We start from the raw sequence: 21,938 nt of genomic DNA on the forward strand, positions 1-21,938 counted from the left end.
TGGTTTACCTCTGACTGGTAACATCAACTGTCTACAGTAACATAACTGATAATGGTTTACCTCTGACTGGTAACATCAACTGTCTACAGTAACATAACTGATAATGGTTTACCTCTGACTGGTAACATCAACTGTCTACAGTAACATAACTGATAATGGTTTACCTCTGACTGGTAACATCAACTGTCTACAGTAACATAACTGATAATGGTTTACCTCTGACTGGTAACATCAACTGTCTACAGTAACATAACTGATCATGGTTTACCTCTGACTGGTAACATCAACTGTCTACAGTAACATAACTGATCATGGTTTACCTCTGACTGGTAACATCAACTGTCTACAGTAACATAACTGATAATGGTTTACCTCTGACTGGTAACATCAACTGTCTACAGTAACATAACTGATAATGGTTTACCTCTGACTGGTAACATCAACTGTCTACAGTAACATAACTGATAATGGTTTACCTCTGACTGGTAACATCAACTGTCTTTCTTTCATACTATTCGCCATTTCCCGCATTAGCGAGGTAGCGTTAAGAACAGAGGACTGGGCCTTTGAGGGATTATCCTCACTTGGCCCCCTTCTCTGTTCCTTCTTTTGGAAAAAAAAAAAAAAAAAAAAAAAAAAAAAAAAAATGAGAGGGGAGGATTTCCAGCCACCCGCTCCCTTCCCTTTTAGTCGCCTTCTACGACACGCAGGGAATACGTGGGAAGTATTCTTTCTCCCCTATCCCCAGGGATAGGGGAGAATTACTCGACTAATTGGTGTAATGTTAGGCTTGGACCACAGATTCTTATTCAGCACGCTTGATAGCATCTATGCAGAAATTTCCAATAAAATCCATGATTTTAAAAAAATCTAGAAAATTGCATTTTGCTCAGATTTTCAAGGTCATTGATTACTTAACTACCATAAGGATTAATATATAAACAGAAATTTTCATTCAAATCCGAAGAACTTGAAAATCTGAGCACTGCACTTTGCTGAAATTTTCAAGTTTCTCAGACTTTAACTGCCATATTACCAACACTTGCATTCAAATTATCCATCAACTGTCTACAGTAACATAACTAGCCTGGGTTTACCTCTGACTGGTAACATCAACTGTCTACAGTAATATAACTAGCCTGGGTTTACCTCTGACTGGTAACATCAACTGTCTACAGTAACATAACTGATAATGGTTTACCTCTGACTGGTAACATCAACTGTCTACAGTAACATAACTAGCCTGGGTTTACCTCTGACTGGTAACATCAACTGTCTACAGTAACATAACTAGCCTGGGTTTACCTCTGACTGGTAACATCAACTGTCTACAGTAACATAACTAGCCTGGGTTTACCTCTGACTGGTAACATCAACTGTCTACAGTAACATAACTAGCCTGGGTTTACCTCCAGTCTGAGGTTAATGTACAGCTAACATCAGTTTTGAGATTAACAAGGAGCCCTGTAGGTCTTCTTTATTATTCATGTTAATATCATTCACGAGTCGACATGATCATGTCTATATACTGTGTACATAACCTGCCTGACGTATGATCATGTCTACATACTGTGTACATAACCTGTCTCACGTATTCATTTCATTTATGCTTGACATAACGAGACGAGGTGATAGGAATAGAGGTCAGGTCAGATCACATTTTAAGAGCTGGGTCTGGATCAGATGGTTCAGGTCAACACAGGTGACGAGGGTGAGCGAGGTCAGCAGTCTGGGTCAGATGGTTCAGGTCAACACAGGTGACGAGGGTGAGCGAGGTCAGCAGTCTGGGTCAGATGGTTCAGGACAACACAGGTGACGAGGGTGAGCGAGGTCAGCAGTCTGGGTCAGATGGTTCAGGTCAACACAGGTGACGAGGGTGAGCGAGGTCAGCAGTCTGGGTCAGATGGTTCAGGTCAACACAGGTGACGAGAGTGAGCGAGGTCAGCAGTCTGGGTCAGATGGTTCAGGTCAACACAGGTGACGAGGGTGAGCGAGGTCAGCAGTCTGGGTCAGATGGTTCAGGTCAACACAGGTGACGAGGGTGAGCGAGGTCAGCAGTCTGGGTCAGATGGTTCAGGTCAACACAGGTGACGAGGGTGAGCGAGGTCAGCAGTCTGGGTCAGATGGTTCAGGTCAACACAGGTGACGAGGGTGAACGACGCTCCCCCCCTGGATCACCCACCACATTAAGCGACACATGCAGCAGCCAAGTCGAGCGTTCAACAGTCGTAACAACGACCTCTGCAAGTAACTACACAACAAAGTACAACGCCAAGTACGAGCCGCGCACAAGGCCTATTGCTCAAACAAGGTGCAGCATTTACAGCAGCCAATATCTTCTCCTTCCCTTGTGTAGACCAACTTAGCACTAAGGAGGCCGCACAACTAATTAACAACAATATTTGCCAACAAGTAACACGACATCAGCTCCCTGCCAGCATACTTACCCACTCATCTAAACCAAACACAACACAGGAATATCAAGCAGCTAAGCGTCTTCAACGTCTTAAAACCAAACGTTCAACCACACTCATACATCTTACAGTGAAACTACACAAGAAATTCTCCCATGAATTAGCTACACTGATAACCGCTATAATTAATGGTTCACTCAAACAATATAAATAACCCACAAATTGAAAGACAGGATATGTCACGCCACTACCCAAATCCACCAACCCAGTCTCTTAACAACTTACGCCCTGTTCCAATTACTCCAATCCTTAGTCAAATTTGTGAAAGTTTTGTGTTTGACTGGACCTATGCTGACATTACTCACTCAGTAGACCCTCAGCAGTTTGGAAACATGAAGTCCTCCACCACCAATCATTGACTTGTCAGCCTTTGTCCTAGACTTCATAAACCACAACCCCGAGAAGCGCAAGACCTCGGTGGTACTCACCTTCGTACACTTCACAAAGGCTTTCAACGTGGCAAACCATAACATCATCGTAAAGAAAGTTATCTACCTGGAACTAAGGATGTGCCACGTCTCGAGACTGGCGGACTTCTTGATCGGGCGACACCAAACGTTCACTTTCGGGAAGCCCCATCGACCTCACTACCCCAACATGCGGAGTACCACAAGGTAGCAAGATGGGGCCTCACTGCTTCTTCATCCTCATCAATGACGCCTTGAAGGACACAAACTACCGCTGGACGTAGACGACTTCATCTTTGGCATCATTATCAACATCATCAACAACCTTCAGGAGTGGACTACGACCAACGCCGTCAACATCAACTGCACTAAGACTGTGATGATGCACACCAACCTGGGTGCACACAACATTTTGTCCCCTCACATCACACCAAGCCCTGACATCCTCGGGCAGTTAGAAACTTCAAACTTTTTGGTGTCACTATAAACAAAGGTTTTAAACATGAGGAGTCACGTTAGCACTACTATCAAATCTTCCTCATACCGTCTGTACCTTCTCCGTCACTGAAATCACTCGGCGTAGCACCATCTGAGCTCAAGAATGTCTGTACCATGTTTATTCTTCCTAAGCTCACCTAAGCTTCCCTAACCTGATCCTCCTTACTAGCAGATACCCAGAGGGTCCAAGAAGAGAGCGCAGAATCATCCTGGGCCCTTCTTACACCACTTATCAATCTTGCTGAACTTGTCCATCCTCTCCGACCAACACCGGCAGCTCATACGGCAGTTTGGCAATATATTGCTATCACATCCCATCACACAGACGCTCCGTCAACACTTTTGGCTCATCAATATCCAAACAGACGTACGACATAAAACCAGCCGCTCCATCAACAGCTAACCACACGTCACACTGGTAAAGAGTTCCTCAGGTTCTCAACACGTCACACTGGTCAAGAGTTCCTCAGGTTCTCCAACACGTCACAATGGTCAAGAGTTCTTCAGGTTCTACAACACATCACATTGGTCAAGAGTTCTTCAGGTTCTCCAACAGGTCACAATGGTCAAGAGTTCCTCAGGTTCTCCAACACGTCATAATGAGACACAGACACAGTTCTCAGGCTCGTCATCTGGTCATGAACATACTTACGATGACTCTAATGAAGCGGTGAAGGCGACGGATGAGCGACACAAGTTCTACCTCAGCTACAGTACACATACGTCAGGTCTAAACTCACTTCTCCTTTAGTAAACCCAACAAACAGGAGAAAACACGAAATACAAGTTGATCCCTGTAAACTACTGCCCTAGTGACTCTCTAATTATAGAACATATTACTGTGGATGGATGTTAATATACTTACATTTTGTGCGATATAATTGCTTTTATCTCAACTAATACAATATATAGCTCAGGTCAGGTGATTAATGTAGGTCAAGATATCAGGCTCATTATAGAGAGTGAGGTGGTCATGTATACAGCCAGCAGAATATACCCGCCGGAGCCACACACTTGTACACAACTTTATACAAAGTTAGATTGGCTGAGGGAGATCAGCGGCTGGATAATGAGGCTCAAATACCGGATTAATTGGTCGTTTTGGTGGTAGCCAGATGTACGAGAGAGAGAGAGAGAGAGAGAGAGAGAGAGAGAGAGAGAGAGAGAGAGAGAGAGAGAGAGAGAGAGCATCACTGTTCATGACCGAAGCATGAGGACCCCCGGGTGTCAGGACCCCAGGGGACCGCCTCACCACAGGGGAACATGGCCAGGTTATATATCGTCGCCAACGAAGGGAAAATATCTTCGCAGTGTTGTTGTTGTTGTTGTTGTTGTTTTGTTGTTTCTGTGGATCTGGTCATGACAGAGACAAATGCTACTTGTTCGGAGGGACTGGATTCCCTCGGCCCAACTGATGATTCTCAAGTGCCACACAAGAAACGTCTTTCCTCAATAATGCAACTGGATGAGAGATGGTGTCATCTGACCAGGAAATATGAATGGTTTTAACCTGTGAAGTGGTGACGACCCCTCCACCACCACTGTGGCAACTACCATGACGACCCCTCCACCACCACCACTGTGGCAACTACCATGACGACCCCTCCACCACCACCACTGTGGCAACTACCATGACGACCCCTCCACCACCACTGTGGCAACTACCATGACGACCCCTCCACCACCAGTGTGGCAACTACCATGACAACCCCTCCACCACCACTGTGGCAACTACCATGACGACCCCTCACTGTGGCAACTACCATGACGACCCCTCCATCACCACTGTGGCAACTACCAGGACGACCCCTCCACCACCACCACTGTGGCAACTACCATGATGACCCCTCCACCACCACTGTGGCAACTACCATGACGACCCCTCCACCACCACCACACTGGCAACTACCATGACGACCCCTCCACCACCACTGTGGCAACTACCATGACGACCCCTCCACCACCACTGTGACAACTACCATGACGACCCCTCACTGTGGCAACTACCATGACGACCCCTCCACCACCACTGTGGCAACTACCATGACGACCCCTCCACCACCACTGTGGCAACTACCATGACGACCCCTCCACCACCACTGTGGCAACTACCATGACGACCCCTCCACCACCACTGTGGCAACTACCATGACGACCCCTCCACCACCACTGTGGCAACTACCATGACGACCCCTCCACCACCACTGTGGCAACTACCATGACGACCCCTCCACCACCACTGTGGCAACTACCATGACGACCCCTCCACCACCACTGTGGCAACTACCATGACGACCCCTCCACCACCACTGTGGCAACTACCATGACGACCCCTCCACCACCACTGTGGCAACTACCATGACGACCCCTCCACCACCACTGTGGCAACTACCATGACGACCCCTCCACCACCACTGTGGCAACTACCATGACGACCCCTCCACCACCACTGTGGCAACTACCATGACGACCCCTCCACCACCACTGTGGCAACTACCATGAGGACCAGTCTACTACCAGTGGATGATACTGGGGCCAGGGATGATACCTGGCCAGGTATGATACTGGGGTCAGCAGCTCTTGATGTACCTGGCCAGGTATGATACTGGGGTCAGCAGCTCTTGATGTACCTGGCCAGGGATGATACTGGGGTCAGCAGCTCTTGATGTACCTGGCCAGGGATGATACTGGGGCCAGCAGCTCTTGATGTACCTGGCCAGGGATGATACTGGGGCCAGCAGCTCTTGATGTACCTGGCCAGGGATGATACTGGGGTCAGCAGCTCTTGATGTACCTGGCCAGGGATGATACTGGGGCCAGCAGCTCTTGATGTACCTGGCCAAGGATGATACTGGGGCCAGCAGCTCTTGATGTACCTGGCCAAGGATGATACTGGGGTCAGCAGCTCTTGATGTACCTGGCCAGGGATGATACTGGGGCCAGCAGCTCTTGATGTACCTGGCCAGGGATGATACTGGGGCCAGCAGCTCTTGATGTACCTGGCCAGGGATGATACTGGGGTCAGCAGCTCTTGATGTACCTGGCCAAGGATGATACTGGGGTCAGCAGCTCTTGATGTACCTGGCCAGGGATGATACTGGGGTCAGCAGCTCTTGATGTACCTGGCCAGGGATGATACTGGGGTCAGCAGCTCTTGATGTACCTGGCCAGGGATGATACTGGGGTCAGCAGCTCTTGATGTACCTGGCCAGGGATGATACTGGACAAGATGGCTGGAGAACAAACACATGACAACTTGTAAAGGGGAAACTACCGAGGTGAGAGACAAAATGAGGTAAGGGAAAGGAGGTGATGTGTAACAAACCATCTCAGACTTGCATGAGTGAGTGAACCCCGTGTTTAGACATAAGAGAAAGCTGGGTGGATTGTGCGTATCTAGCTAGACTGCTAGAAAACATTGGACTCTGTAACACATACAATGTTGGTCAAGAAACTGGATCTTCAGGCAGGAATAACGGGTTGACTCCTTCACTGGATGACAAATGACCTTAGTGGAAGGTAACAAATGACGCATGTCAGAAGAACATTCTTAATATGGGCTGGAGACACCAGTGGCCTGCAGCAAGACTCGGTCCTGTGAACAATGTTCTTCTTGATCTATGTAAATGACTTACCGGAAGGACTGACTCACACCTGAATATCTTTGTGGATGATGAAAAGGTCATGAGGAAAGTAAAGAGTGAGAAGGATTGTATCAGCTCACAAGGGGACCTGGACAAACTCCAAAGTTGGCTAGATATATGGCTTGACGAAGTTCAGCCCAAGTACACGTTAAGTAATGAATACAAGACACAGTGCAAAGAGGCCCTGATGTAAATATTATCCAGCTAGAAATAAGCTTCAGGAACATGTGTGTGAGAGGCATCTGAGACTCCACACTGTACCAAACGTGTCGTCAAAGCCTCACCTCAGGAGAAGTGTAAAGAAGACAAGTGTGTGATGGTGAATATCAGAAATGTATTCACGTTCATGGACAGAGACATTCAGCAAATTGTATACACAGTATATTAGGCCAAAACCAGAATATGATTCTCAAGTTTGGTCTCCACACTTAAAGTGAAAGAAAATATTAGGGAAGGTTCAGAGGACGACAAAACGATGGTACTGGTCTTGAAAAGCCGAGTTACAGTGAGACGTTAAGAGGCCATAGTTTGTCCACCATAGAAGAGAGAAGAGTAAGTGGTGACTTGATCAAAACCTTCATGTTTTAGACTAGTTTGATGACGTCCAGGGTGAGCAGCTCTTGTAAAGATGCGAGGATAAGATAACCAGAGGCCATAATGTGATATTTAAGTAGAAGATTGTTAGAAAATAAGTAAATAAGTACTTTTATAATATAAGACTTGTAGATGAATGGAATGCAGTGAGTAATTATGCAGTGAATATTGCCAGCATACAAAAGTTTAAAGTCATTACAAAAGGGAAAGTTAAGAGGTGGGGCTCCCAAGTGTTTAAAACTCCCTCCCTGTACACTACAAATAGGTTAACACACACACACACGCACACACACACGCACACACACACCAGGAGCCTCCGTGGTGTGGTGGTTAGCGTTACTGACTATGAGTCAGCGAGAGCCCGTCCGTTCGAATCCTGGGCGCAGCAGTCGACCCAAAGCCATGTTGTGAGGGGCCTATGGCTGGTAAGAGGTCAAGCCATATCTACAGTCTGCATTACATACATCATACACAAATGAACGAAAATCGTATATTCAAAATGGAAAATAATAAGCAATAAGATACAATGACATTAAGACCCTTTCACTTTGCTATGGATTTTCAGGCTGGTTCCCTAAAGTAATATTCGTTGGTTTATATCTGAACGTCGCAGGAAGAATGTGTAATGAAACTGAGAAACTTTTTATTGACCTCTGAAGATATGATTATGTAGTTATATACTTAACCAAACTTGTGACTAAGATGTACGATTTGTGACAATGTCTTGGAACCAAGTCCATTTCCCTCCTTGTCCTGGAACAAGAGACCATTTCCCTCCTTGTCCTGGAACAAGAGACCATTTCCCTCCTTGTCCTGGAACAAGAGACCATTTCCCACCTTGTCCTGGAACAAGAGACCATTTCCCTCCTTGTCCTGGAACAAGAGACCATTTTTTCCCTCCTTGTCCTGGAACAAGAGACCATTTCCCTCCTTGTCCTGGAACAAGAGACCATTTCCCTCCTTGTCCTGGAACAAGAGACCATTTCCCTCCTTGTCCTGGAACAAGAGACCATTTCCCTCCTTGTCCTGGAACAAGAGACCATTTCCCTCCTTGTCCTGGAACAAGAGACCATTTCCCACCTTGTCCTGGAACAAGAGACCATTTCCCTCCTTGTCCTGGAACAAGAGACCATTTCCCTCCTTGTCCTGGAACAAGAGACCATTTCCCTCCTTGTCCTGGAACAAGAGACCATTTCCCTCCTTGTCCTGGAACAAGAGACCATTTCCCACCTTGTCCTGGAACAAGAGACCATTTCCCACCTTTTCTTCGAACAGAGACCATTACTCACATGTCCTCGAACGCAGGGCTTCGTCTCGAGAGCTAAGACCTTATCATCCTTATGGTTAATCCGGACTTGTCAACATCCACACCCAACCCTCGGGCTTGGTCGACAGATGGAGAACACTTAGACTGGTGTGTGTGTGTGTGTGTGTGTGTGTGTGTGTGTGTGTGTGTGTGTGTGTGTGTGTGTGTGTGTGTAGACATAGTAAATATATACAAAGTTAAGAGACGAATCAACACGAGTGTAAAACTCTCTCCTCGTAACACACAGACGGTAAGTAATCATAAGTAGCTCACACATGTTCTGTCTCTCCTTCCTCCACTGTTCCAGTGGTCTAACTTGGCTGTCACCACCACCTCCACCACTATGACTAAACCCTCACCAGCCACACTAACAACCCGTCATGCACCACTACACAATATACACACACGATACAAATTCCCATTACAACAAATGGATGACCAATATTATCATAAATCAGTCATACTTTTCATGAAGAAAGACGCGTTTAACTCCACTAATAACTTCAATATCTGTAGTTTTTATCAGTTATCAGTTGATGTTGGTGGAGAAGTGTGTAATGGTGGTGGTGTTTGTGCTCAGTGTGGGAGCATATAGCGAGGATGTGGCCGGCCGGGGCAGGAGGGGCTGGTGGACCAACACTGGTGACGACCCTCGTCTGGCTCCACTATTGGTTATGACCTGACGATTGATGACAAGTTATGGAACTGGCATTTTGGACATGACCATCTCCAGGACGCAGGAGGTCGCGCATTCCTACACCCACGCCTCCAACACAACCCATGGAAGCCCCATCTTTGGCAGTCCTGCATTTCAGACAAGCAGTGCGCGAGGCAAAATTGGAGAACTGACAACTTGGACAATACCAATCTCCTGGTTTGCAACCATCATGTCCCTGGGTCGTACCGTCGTGGTCAAGGGTCGTGCTGTCATATTCAAGGGTCGTATCTTCGTCCTTAAGGGTCGTACAGTTGTGTTCAGCAAGTCGTTACCATTCAACTGAGCACACAAATCAAATGTGTAATGACATGCAAATATGTACTAAGCTGAAGCTGAACATTTTGTGAGGCCAAATGGATATCAAAATGAACTCAGGAACTAAGAAAGAAACTTCATCAATTGGAAAATGTCAAATGTCTTTCAAGAAAACTTAGATGAGGTATGAAAACCTAGCTAGCTGGGTGGGACATTATAAGCTGATTGAGGAAACTGCTGCAGACAATTTCAAACTTACATCTCATGACTAACAGAAATGTTGTGAAGGAGGAATGGTTGATGTGAATATATAACAGTACTGGAAGGTCACCACACATGGCGTTTACTGAGCTAAGAGTTTTTGATTCTCTTTAACCGGAGATCAAGAACTAATGTCTTCACTAATAATCTTTAACCAGAGATCAAGAACTAATGTCTTCACTAATAATCTTTAACCGGAGATCAAGAACTAATGTCTTCACTAATAATCTTTAACCAGAGATCAAGAACTAATGTCTTCACTAATAATCTTTAACCAGAGATCAAGAACTAATGTCTTCACTAATAATCTTTAACCAGAGATCAAGAACTAATGTCTTCACTAATAATCTTTAACCAGAGATCAAGAACTAATGTCTTCACTAATAACTTCTGGGAAATGAAAGATGATTTGTGATCTCTTGAAGTAATAAGGCAGAGGCCAGATTACCTGACTCACGGAGACACGTGGGAGTGATGACCTCCCAGCCAGGGACCCCGGGACACGTGGGAGTGATGACCTCCCAGCCAGGGATCCCGGGACACGTGGGAGTTGGTGGGAGTGATGACCTCCCAGCAAAAGACCCCGGGAGACGTGGGAGTGTTGACCTCCCAGCCAGGGACCCCGGGAGATGTGGGAGTTGGTGGGAGTGATGACCTCCCAGCCAGGGACCCCGGGAGACGTGGGAGTTGGTGGGAGTGATGACCTCCAAGCCAGGGACCTTGGGACACGTGGGAGTGATGACCTCCCAGCCAGGGACCCTGGGAGACAACGCCCCCACCCCCGCGCCCACCAGGAGGTCAGCTAATGTGTCATCACAGGTCAGACACAATCCGGGAATTTGGTAATGAACGAGACACGGAATACAGGAACGTGTGGCCATCACGTGACCAGTGTCACACCGGGGTCAGAGGTCAGCAGACATGTACATGACCCAGTGTTCAGGTAGGAGTTAGCCTGAAAGGTTCCAACATGAACAAAGTTATGTAGTCAGACGGGAATTAGCGTGTGAGCTTCATCAAATAATGGGGTCAGAGGTTAAGTACGTACGGGGTCAAAGGTCACTGACGTTAATGTAATTCATAGAAAATGGGATAACAAGTGAAAGGTCTAACCTGACAAGTTATGTCAGTGATTAATGTCCATATAATTTGTGGAGGCTCCAGAGCGAGGCTCATGAGTGGTGACAGATGAGACATACCAGGTAACAGCTTCACTCTTGGCTGCACACAAAACACACCACAACTCCACCTTGAGAGAGAGAGAGAGAGAGAGAGAGAGAGAGAGAGAGAGAGAGAGAGAGAGAGAGAGAGAGAGAGAGAGAGAGAGAGAGAGCTTACCTTTCTCACAGGAAGTTATCATCTCACGAGCCACGTCTTACCTGAAAATAAAGGAAAAACAAATCAATTTCATGATCATTGTCACCTGAACATGACAAGACACAGAGGAATCCAACATGTATCACAACCAAAATACAATATGAGCAACACTCACTATCCCCCAGTACCACATAACACTCTCACTACCACACACCATCCACCAGTACCACACAACACTCTCACTACCACACACCATCCCCCAGTACCACACAACACTCTCACTACCACACACCATCCACCAGTACCACACAACACTCTCACTACCACACACCATCCCCCAGTACCACACAACACTCTCACTACCACACACCATCCACCAGTACCACACAACACTCTCACTACCACACACCATCCCCCAGTACCACACAACACTCTCACTACCACACATCATCCCCCAGTACCACACAACACTCTCACTACCACACACCATCCCCCAGTACCACACAACACTCTCACTACCACACACCATCCCCCAGTACCACACAACACTCTCACTACCACACACCATCCCCCAGTACCACACAACACTCTCACTACCACACACCATCCCCCAGTACCACACAACACTCTCACTACCACACACCATCCCCCAGTACCACACAACACTCTCACTACCACACACCATCCACCAGTACCACACAACACTCTCACTACCACACACCATCCACCAGTACCACACAACACTCTCACTACCACACACCATCCCCCAGTACCACACAACACTCTCACTACCACACACCATCCAACCAGTACCACACAACACTCTCACTACCACACACCATCCACCAGTACCACACAACACTCTCACTACCACACACCATCCAACCAGTACCACACAACACTCTCACTACCACACACCATCCACCAGTACCACACAACACTCACTACCACACACCATCCACCAGTACCACACAACACTCTCACTACCACACACCATCCACCAGTACCACACAACACTCTCACTACCACACACCATCCAACCAGTACCACACAACACTCTCACTACCACACACCATCCACCAGTACCACACAACACTCTCACTACCACACACCATCCACCAGTACCACACAACACTCACTACCACACACCATCCAACCAGTACCACACAACACTCTCACTACCACACACCATCCACCAGTACCACACAACACTCTCACTACCACACACCATCCAACCAGTACCACACAACACTCTCACTACCACACACCATCCACCAGTACCACACAACACTCTCACTACCACACACCATCCAACCAGTACCACACAACACTCTCACTACCACACACCATCCACCAGTACCACACAACACTCTCACTACCACACACCATCCACCAGTACCACACAACACTCTCACTACCACACACCATCCACCAGTACCACACAACACTCACTACCACACACCATCCACCAGTACCACACAACACTCACTACCACACACCATCCAACCAGTACCACACAACACTCACTACCACACACCATCCAACCAGTACCACACAACACTCTCACTACCACACACCATCCACCAGTACCACACAACACTCTCACTACCACACACCATCCACCAACACTCTCTACACCCACCAAGGTCACAACGTATTCTTCCCCTCTCTTCCTCTGATGGACTACACTGGTAAAGTATGGTCACAACGCACTCTTCCACTGATGAAGGACCACACTGGTAAAGTTATGGTCACAACGCACTCTTCCAGTGATGGACTACACTGGTAAAGTTATGCTCACAACGCACTCTTCCACTGATGAACCACACTGGTAAAAGTAATCTCACAACGCACTCTTCCACTGATGGATCACCCTGGTAAAGTTATGGTCACAACGCACTCTTCCACTGATGGATCACCCTGGTAAAGTTATGGTCACAACGCACTCTTCCACTGATGGCCACACTGGTAAAATTATGGTCACAACGCACTCTTCCACTGATGGATCACACGGGTAAAGGTATTGTCACAACGCACTCTTTCACTGATGGAGCACACTGGTAAAGTTATGGTCACAACGCACTCTTTCACTGATGGAGCACACTGGTAAAGTTATGGTCAAAACACACTCTTCCACTGATGGATCACACTGGTAAAGGTATTGTCACAACGCACTCTTTCACTGATGGGGCACACTGGTAAAGTTATGGTCACAACGCACTCTTCCACTGATGGTCCATACTGGTAAAGTTAGGGTCACAACGCACTCTTCCACTGATGAAGGACCACACTGGTAAAGTTATGGTCACAACGCACTCTTCCACTGATGAAGGACCACACTGGTAAAGTTATGGTCACAACGCACTCTTCCAGTGATGGACTACACTGGTAAAGTTATGCTCACAACGCACTCTTCCACTGATGAACCACACTGGTAAAAGTAATCTCACAACGCACTCTTCCACTGATGGATCACCCTGGTAAAGTTATGGTCACAACGCACCCTTCCACTGATGGATCACACTGGTAAAGTTATGGTCACCACGCACTCTTCCACTGATGGTCCACTCTGGTAAAGTTATGGTCACAACGCACTCTTCCACTGATGGATCACACTGGTAAAGTTATGGTCACAACGCACTCTTCCACTAATGGAGCACACTGGTAAAGTTATGGTCACAACGCACTCTTCCACTGATGGAGCACACTGGTAAAGTTATGGTCACAACGCACTCTTCCACTGATGGAGCACACTGGTAAAGGTATGGTCATAACGCACTCTTCCACTAATGGAGCACACTGGTAAAGGTATGGTCATAACGCACTCTTCCACTAATGGAGCACACTGGTAAAGTTATGGTCACAACGCACTCTTCCACTAATGGAGCACACTGGTAAAGTTATGGTCACAACGCACTCTTCCACTGATGGAGCACACTGGTAAAGTTATGGTCACAACGCACTCTTCCACTGATGGTCCACACTGGTAAAGTTATGGTCACAACGCACTCTTCCACTAATGGAGCACACTGGTAACGTTATGGTCACAACGCACTCTTCCACTGATGGAGCACACTGGTAAAGTTATGGTCACAACGCACTCTTCCACTGATGGCCACACTGGTAAAGTTATGGTCACAACGCACTCTTCCACTGATGGATCACACTGGTAACGTTATGGTCACAACGCACTCTTTCACTGATGGAGCACACTGGTAAAGGTATGGTCCACACAACGCACTCTTCCACTGATGGAGCACACTGGTAAAGTTATGGTCACAACGCACTCTTTCACTGATGGGGCACACTGGTAAAGTTATGGTCACAACGCACTCTTCCACTGATGGTCCACACTGGTAAACTTATGGTCACAACGCACTCTTCCACTGATGGTCCACACTGGTAAAGTTATGGTCACCACGCACTCTTCCACTGATGGTCCACTCTGGTAAAGTTATGGTCACCACGCACTCTTCCACTGATAGAGCACACTGGTAAAGTTATGGTCACCACGCACTCTTCCACTGATGGTCCACTCTGGTAAAGTTATGGTCACAACGCACTCTTCCACTGATGGTCCACACAACGCATTCTTCCACTGATGGTCCACACTGGTAAAGTTATGGTCACAACGCACTCTTCCACTGATGGTCCACACTGGCCAGTAAAGTTATGGTCACAACGCACTCTTCCACTGATGGTCCACACTGGCCAGTAAAGTTATGGTCACAACGCACTCTTCCACTGATGGAGCAGCACACTGGTGAAGTTATGGTCCACACAACGCACTCTTCCACTGATGGTCCACACTGGTAAAGTTATGGTCCACACAACGTACTCTTCCACTGATGGAGCAGCACACTGGTAAAGTTATGGTCACAACGCACTCTTCCACTGATGGTCCACACTGGTAAAGTTATGGTCACAACGCACTCTTCCACTGATGGTCCACACTGGCCTGTAAAGTTATGGTCACAACGCACTCTTCCACTGATGGTCCACACTGGTAAAGTTATGGTCACAACGCACTCTTCCACTGATGGTCCACACTGGTAAAGTTATGGTCACAACGCACTCTTCCACTGATGGTCCACACTGGTAAAGTTATGGTCCACACAACGCACTCTTCCACTGATGGTCCACACTGGTAAAGTTATGGTCACAACGCACTCTTCCACTGATGGTCCACACTGGTAAAGTTATGGTCCACACAACGCACTCTTCCACTGATGGTCCACACTGGTAAAGTTATGGTCCACACAACGCACTCTTCCACTGATGGTCCACACTGGTAAAGTTATGGTCCACACAACGCACTCTTCCACTGCTGGAGCAGCACACTGGTAAAGTTATGGTCCACACAACGCACTCTTCCACTGATGGAGCAGCACACTGGTAAAGTTATGGTCCACACAACGCACTCTTCCACTGATGGTCCACACTGGTAAAGTTTTGGTCCACACAACGCACTCTTCCACTGCTGGAGCAGCACACTGGTAAAGTTATGGTCCACACAACGCACTCTTCCACTGATGGTCCACACTGGTAAAGTTATGGTCACAACGCACTCTTCCACTGATGGTCCACACTGGTAAAGTTATGGTCACAACGCACTCTTCCACTGATGGTCCACACTGGTAAAGTTATGGTCCACACAACGCACTCTTCCACTGATGGTCCACACTGGTAAAGTTATGGTCACAACGCACTCTTCCACTGATGGTCCACACGGGTAAAGTTATGGTCACAACGCACTCTTCCACTGATGGTCCACACTGGTAAAGTTATGGTCCACACAGCGCACTCTTCCACTGATGGAGCACACTGGTAAAGTTATGGTCACAACGCATTCTTCTACTGATGGTCCACACAACGCACTCGTCCACTGATGGAGCAAACTGGTAAAGTTATGGTCCACACAACGCACTCTTCCACTGATGGTCCACACTGGTAAAGTTATGGTCCACACAACGCACTCTTCCACTGATGGTCCACACTGGTAAAGTTTTGGTCCACACAACGCACTCTTCCACTGATGGAGCAGCACACTGGTAAAGTTATGGTCCACACAACGCACTCTTCCACTGATGGTCCAGCACACTGGTAAAGTTTTGGTCCACACAGCGCACTCTTCCACTGATGGAGCAGCACACTGGTAAAGTTATGGTCCACACAACGCACTCTTCCACTGATGGAGCAGCACGCTGGTAAAGTTATGGTCCACACAACGCACTCTTCCACTGATGGAGCAGCACACTGGTAAAGTTATGGTCCACACAACGCACTCTTCCACTGATGGTCCACACTGGTAAAGTTATGGTCCACACAACGCACTCTTCCACTGATGGAGCAGCACACTGGTAAAGTTATGGTCCACACAACGCACTCTTCCACTGATGGAGCAGCACACTGGTAAAGTTATGGTCACAACGCACTCTTCCACTGATGGAGCACACTGGTAAAGTTATGGTCCACACAACGCACTCTTCCACTGATGGAGCACACTGGTAAAGTTATGGTCCACACAACGTACTCTTCCACTGATGGAGCACACTGGTAAAGTTATGGTCCACACAACGCACTCTTCCACTGATGGTCCACACTGGTAAAGTTATGGTCCACACAACGCACTCTTCCACTGATGGAGCAGCACACTGGTAAAGTTATGGTCCACACAACGCACTCTTCCACTGATGGAGCAGCACACTGGTAAAGTTATGGTCCACACAACGCACTCTTCCACTGATGGAGCAGCACACTGGTAAAGTTATGGTCCACACAACGTACTCTTCCAGTGATGGTCCACACTGGTAAAGTTATGGTCCACACAACGCACTCTTCCACTGATGGAGCAGCACACTGGTAAAGTTATGGTCCACACAACGCACTCTTCCACTGATGGAGCAGCACGTGCACTGGTAAAGTCAGGTACACAGTTCAATACAACAATATATACACAACGAGAGATCTTGCGCCAACATGAACGCTACTAATTCACTCTGGTGTAATTAAACGACCAACCTCTGCCACCAGCAATCATCTCCACATAAACACACAATGGCAATCAAGCCACAATATTATTGGTCCAGTTTTCTCAACAGAACTAAAGGAAAAAGAACATGTGTCTACTGAGACGCCTATCAAGTATTAAACTTCAATGTCATAAATCTTTTTTTATAAAATCACAAAATAAACAATGAGAATCTAATATCAACCATATCAAAACTATAAGTGTATAAATAAGACTCCCGAGTTAATCTTAACCCCGCCGTAAAGGTGATCAATGGCAGAAAAGTTGAGTATCCCATTAAAACTTACATAAGAGAATGTGAATATGTATGTTCTACATGATCGTCCCTTTAATATGTATGTTCTACATGATCGTCCCTTTAATATGTATGTTCTACATGATCGTCCCTTTAATATGTATGTTCTACATGATCGTCCCTTTAATATGTATGTTCTACATGATCGTCCCTTTAATATGTATGTTCTACATGATCGTCCCTTTAATATGTATGTTCTACATGATCGTCCCTTTAATATGTATGTTCTACATGATCGTCCCTTTAATATGTATGTTCTGCATGATCGTCCCTTTAATATGTATGTTCTACATGATCGTCCCTTTAATATGTATGTTCTACATGATCGTCCCTTTAATATGTATGTTCTACATGATCGTTCCTTTAATATGTATGCTCTACATGATCGTCCCTTTAATATGTATGTTCTACATGATCGTCCCTTTAATATGTATGTTCTACATGATCGTCCCTTTAATATGTATGTTCTACATGATCGTCCCTTTAATATGTATGTTCTACATGATCGTCCCTTTAATATGTATGTTCTACATGATCGTTCCTTTAATATGTATGTTCTACATGATCGTCCCTTTAAAATGTATGTTCTACATGATCGTCCCTTTAATATATATGTTCTACATGATCGTCCCTTTAATATGTATGTTCTACATGATCGTCCCTTTAATATGCATGTTCTACATGATCGTCCCTTTAATATGTATGTTCTACATGATCGTCCCTTTAATATGTATGTTCTACATGATCGTCCCTTTAATATGTATGTTCTACATGATCGTCCCTTTAATATGCATGTTCTACATGATCGTCCCTTTAATATGTATGTTCTACATGATCGTCCCTTTCATATGTATGTTCTACATGATCGTCCCTTTAATATGCATGTTCTACATGATCGTCCCTTTAATATGTATGTTCTACATGATCGTCCCTTTAATATGTATGTTCTACATGATCGTCCCTTTAATATGCATGTTCTACATGATCGTCCCTTTAATATATATGTTCTACATGATCGTCCCTTTAATATGTATGTTCTACATGATCGTCCCTTTAATATGCATGTTCTACATGATCGTCCCTTTAATATGTATGTTCTACATGATCGTCCCTTTAATATGTATGTTCTACATGATCGTTCCTTTAATATGTATGTTCTACATGATCGTCCCTTTAATATGTATGTTCTACATGATCGTTCCTTTAATATGTATGTTCTACATGATCGTCCCTTTAATATGTATGTTCTACATGATCGTCCCTTTAATATGCATGTTCTACATGATCGTCCCTTTAATATGTATGTTCTACATGATCGTTCCTTTAATATGTATGTTCTACATGATCGTCCCTTTAATATGTATGTTCTACATGATCGTCCCTTTAATATGCATGTTCTACATGATCGTCCCTTTAATATGTATGTTCTACATGATCGTCCCTTTAATATGTATGTTCTACATGATCGTCCCTTTAATATGTATGTTCTACATGATCGTTCCTTTAATATGTATGTTCTACATGATCGTCCCTTTAATATGTATGTTCTACATGATCGTTCCTTTAATATGTATGTTCTACATGATCGTCCCTTTAATATGTATGTTCTACATGATCGTCCCTTTAATATGCATGTTCTACATGATCGTCCCTTTAATATGTATGTTCTACATGATCGTTCCTTTAATATATATGTTCTACATGATCGTCCCTTTAATATGTATGTTCTACATGATCGTCCCTTTAATATGCATGTTCTACATGATCGTCCCTTTAATATGTATGTTCTACATGATCGTCCCTTTAATATGCATGTTCTACATGATCGTCCCTTTAATATGTATGTTCTACATGATCGTTCCTTTAATATGTATGTTCTACATGATCGTCCCTTTAATATGTATGTTCTACATGATCGTCCCTTTAATATGCATGTTCTACATGATCGTCCCTTTAATATGTATGTTCTACATGATCGTCCCTTTAATATGTATGTTCTACATGATCGTCCCTTTAATATGTATGTTCTACATGATCGTCCCTTTAATATGTATGTTCTACATGATCGTCCCTTTAATATGTATGTTCTACATGATCGTCCCTTTAATATCATTGAACAAACGGCAGAAATCCATAAACTGATGAACACAAGTGTAATCCCTTAAGTTCGATGGTAGGACAATTTTGATGTGACAGCCCGGTCTCTGACCTGACCTCAGGGTCAGGTCAAAAGTCAAGCAATCACACCCAAGTGGCCCAGTATTGTGCTCAATGATCATACCGTCGTGCTCCAGGATCGTACCTTCGTGCTCAAAGATCCTGCCACCGTACTCAAGGGGTTAAGAGAATATTCTGGCATCAACTTTAATTTATTGTAAGTAAAGTAATTAATGAAAAAGTTACGATATAGAAGGATGAAGTGAAAGAAACTTTGAGTCATCGGAACCTGGACGAAGAAGACAAACAGAAGGGTGAAAGACGTGCATGGAACAGAGTGAACTGGAGCAAAGTGGTATAAAGGGGGCGACGTGCCGCCGTGGGGTGAACTAGGGCATCTGCAGTGGTCAGGGTAAACCATGGAATGGAGTGTGTGGCTTGGTTGTGGATAAGGTGGCTCTGGTTTCGGTGCATTATATATGACAGCTAGAGAGTGGATGTGAACATATGAGGCCATTCCCCGTCTGTTCTAGTGCGACCTCGCTACGCGGGGAACATTGAACAAATGTGAAAAATTATTAACTAAATAGAATGCATCATATAAATATATAAATATTTTGATTAAAACAATACCTTTCGTGAACATAATAAAACATAATCTAATATGGTGGATTAGATACTAAGGAAAATCCCCCTTGTTGTACACGGTATAAAACTGCCCTAGTCTCTGGTAACTACTGTAAAGGACGTTAACAAGGCAATTCATTAACAACCACAACTACCACACTAATACTCAGAGTCTATGATAACAACTCTATGGTATCTACACACACCATACTAACACTCACAGTCAATGACTTAAACTCTACAGTACCTACAGTACCTCTTGTGGTCGCTGGATCAGCCTCTCCCTCTCTGTCCATCAACAGTGGTGTCCCTCAAGGATCTGTCGTATTTCCTACACTTTATCTCCTTTTTATCAACCATTTCCTATCTTCTACCAATAACCAAATGCACTCATACGCTGACGACTCTTCACTTCCTCCACATCCTTCAGTACTGCTCCCTCTGCTCTCACTCGATCTGCATCTCGTCTCGAGACAACTTCCCCAATAAACTCAGACTTGTACAGAATATCTCAGTGAGGAAGACGAAATCTGATTACGTTTAGTGCCTCCAAGACCCAATTTCTGCCAATCGGTCTTTCGAAAATTCCTTATAAACTTTCCTGTCTCCTTCGACAGTTCTGTAATTCCACCTCTTGACTAAATAAATATACGAAGTATTACCGTAACATCCACACTGTCTTGTAAACCCCACATCGCCGAAATAGCTAAGTCTGCCTCTAACGAACTGGGAGTCCTGTTTAGATGTCGAAATTTATTCTCTTCTGAGCAGTTGCTCTGTTTATACACAGGATTGATCCGTCCTTGTATGGAGTACTGCTCTCACATGTGGGGTGGTTCTAGCTTTGCATCCTAACTTGACGGACTTGAGTCGAAAGCGGTCCGCCTCATAAACTCTCCCAGGTGAACTTCAAAACTTGACCCAATTGCTCTACGCCGCAATGTTGATTCACTTTCTTCTTATATAGGGATTATTTTGGCTTCTGCTCCCGAGAACTGGCTGCTCGAGTGCCCCCACCACTTGCTAGACCCCGCAATAATCGGCCAGCTTCTGCGTCACATGGTTACTGTGTAGACGTCGGCAACTCAAGGGTAGGCCGTTTTGATAACTGTTTCTTTCCCTACATCTTAAACCTGTGGAACTCTCTACAGTCCCATGCCTTCCCCACTAACTATGACCTGGAACATTTTAAGAGGCAGGTTTTTCTATTTCCTCCAAATTTCGTAAATACTTTTCTTCGTCTCTTCCCTTATCATTCATTGACTTCTTTATAATTCAATTAAGTACCGACCTTGATGTGGACTTGTGTTCGTGACTGGAGATTCCAACGTAAAAAAAATGAGATATTGTCGGG

The 21,938-nt window shown here is 45.4% G+C and overlaps 1 protein-coding gene across 1 annotated transcript in view; it reads right to left on the reverse strand.

The window, feature by feature from the left end:
• Nucleotides 1–5,949: 5,949 nt before the first annotated feature.
• Ttc30 (tetratricopeptide repeat domain 30) overlaps nucleotides 5,950–21,938 on the reverse strand; it is a 424,420-nt gene continuing 408,431 nt past the window's right edge. The window contains exons 15-17 of the mRNA XM_071666254.1: nucleotides 11,523–11,536; nucleotides 8,304–8,853; nucleotides 5,950–6,419 (exon numbers count right to left, since the gene is read on the reverse strand). Of these exons, the coding sequence (XP_071522355.1) occupies nucleotides 5,950–6,419; nucleotides 8,304–8,853; nucleotides 11,523–11,536 (1,034 nt within the window). The remainder of the gene's footprint in view (nucleotides 6,420–8,303; nucleotides 8,854–11,522; nucleotides 11,537–21,938) is intronic.

The sequence above is a fragment of the Panulirus ornatus genome, chromosome 11, assembly GCF_036320965.1.
Source record: "Panulirus ornatus isolate Po-2019 chromosome 11, ASM3632096v1, whole genome shotgun sequence".
NCBI classification, from domain to species: domain Eukaryota; kingdom Metazoa; phylum Arthropoda; class Malacostraca; order Decapoda; family Palinuridae; genus Panulirus; species Panulirus ornatus.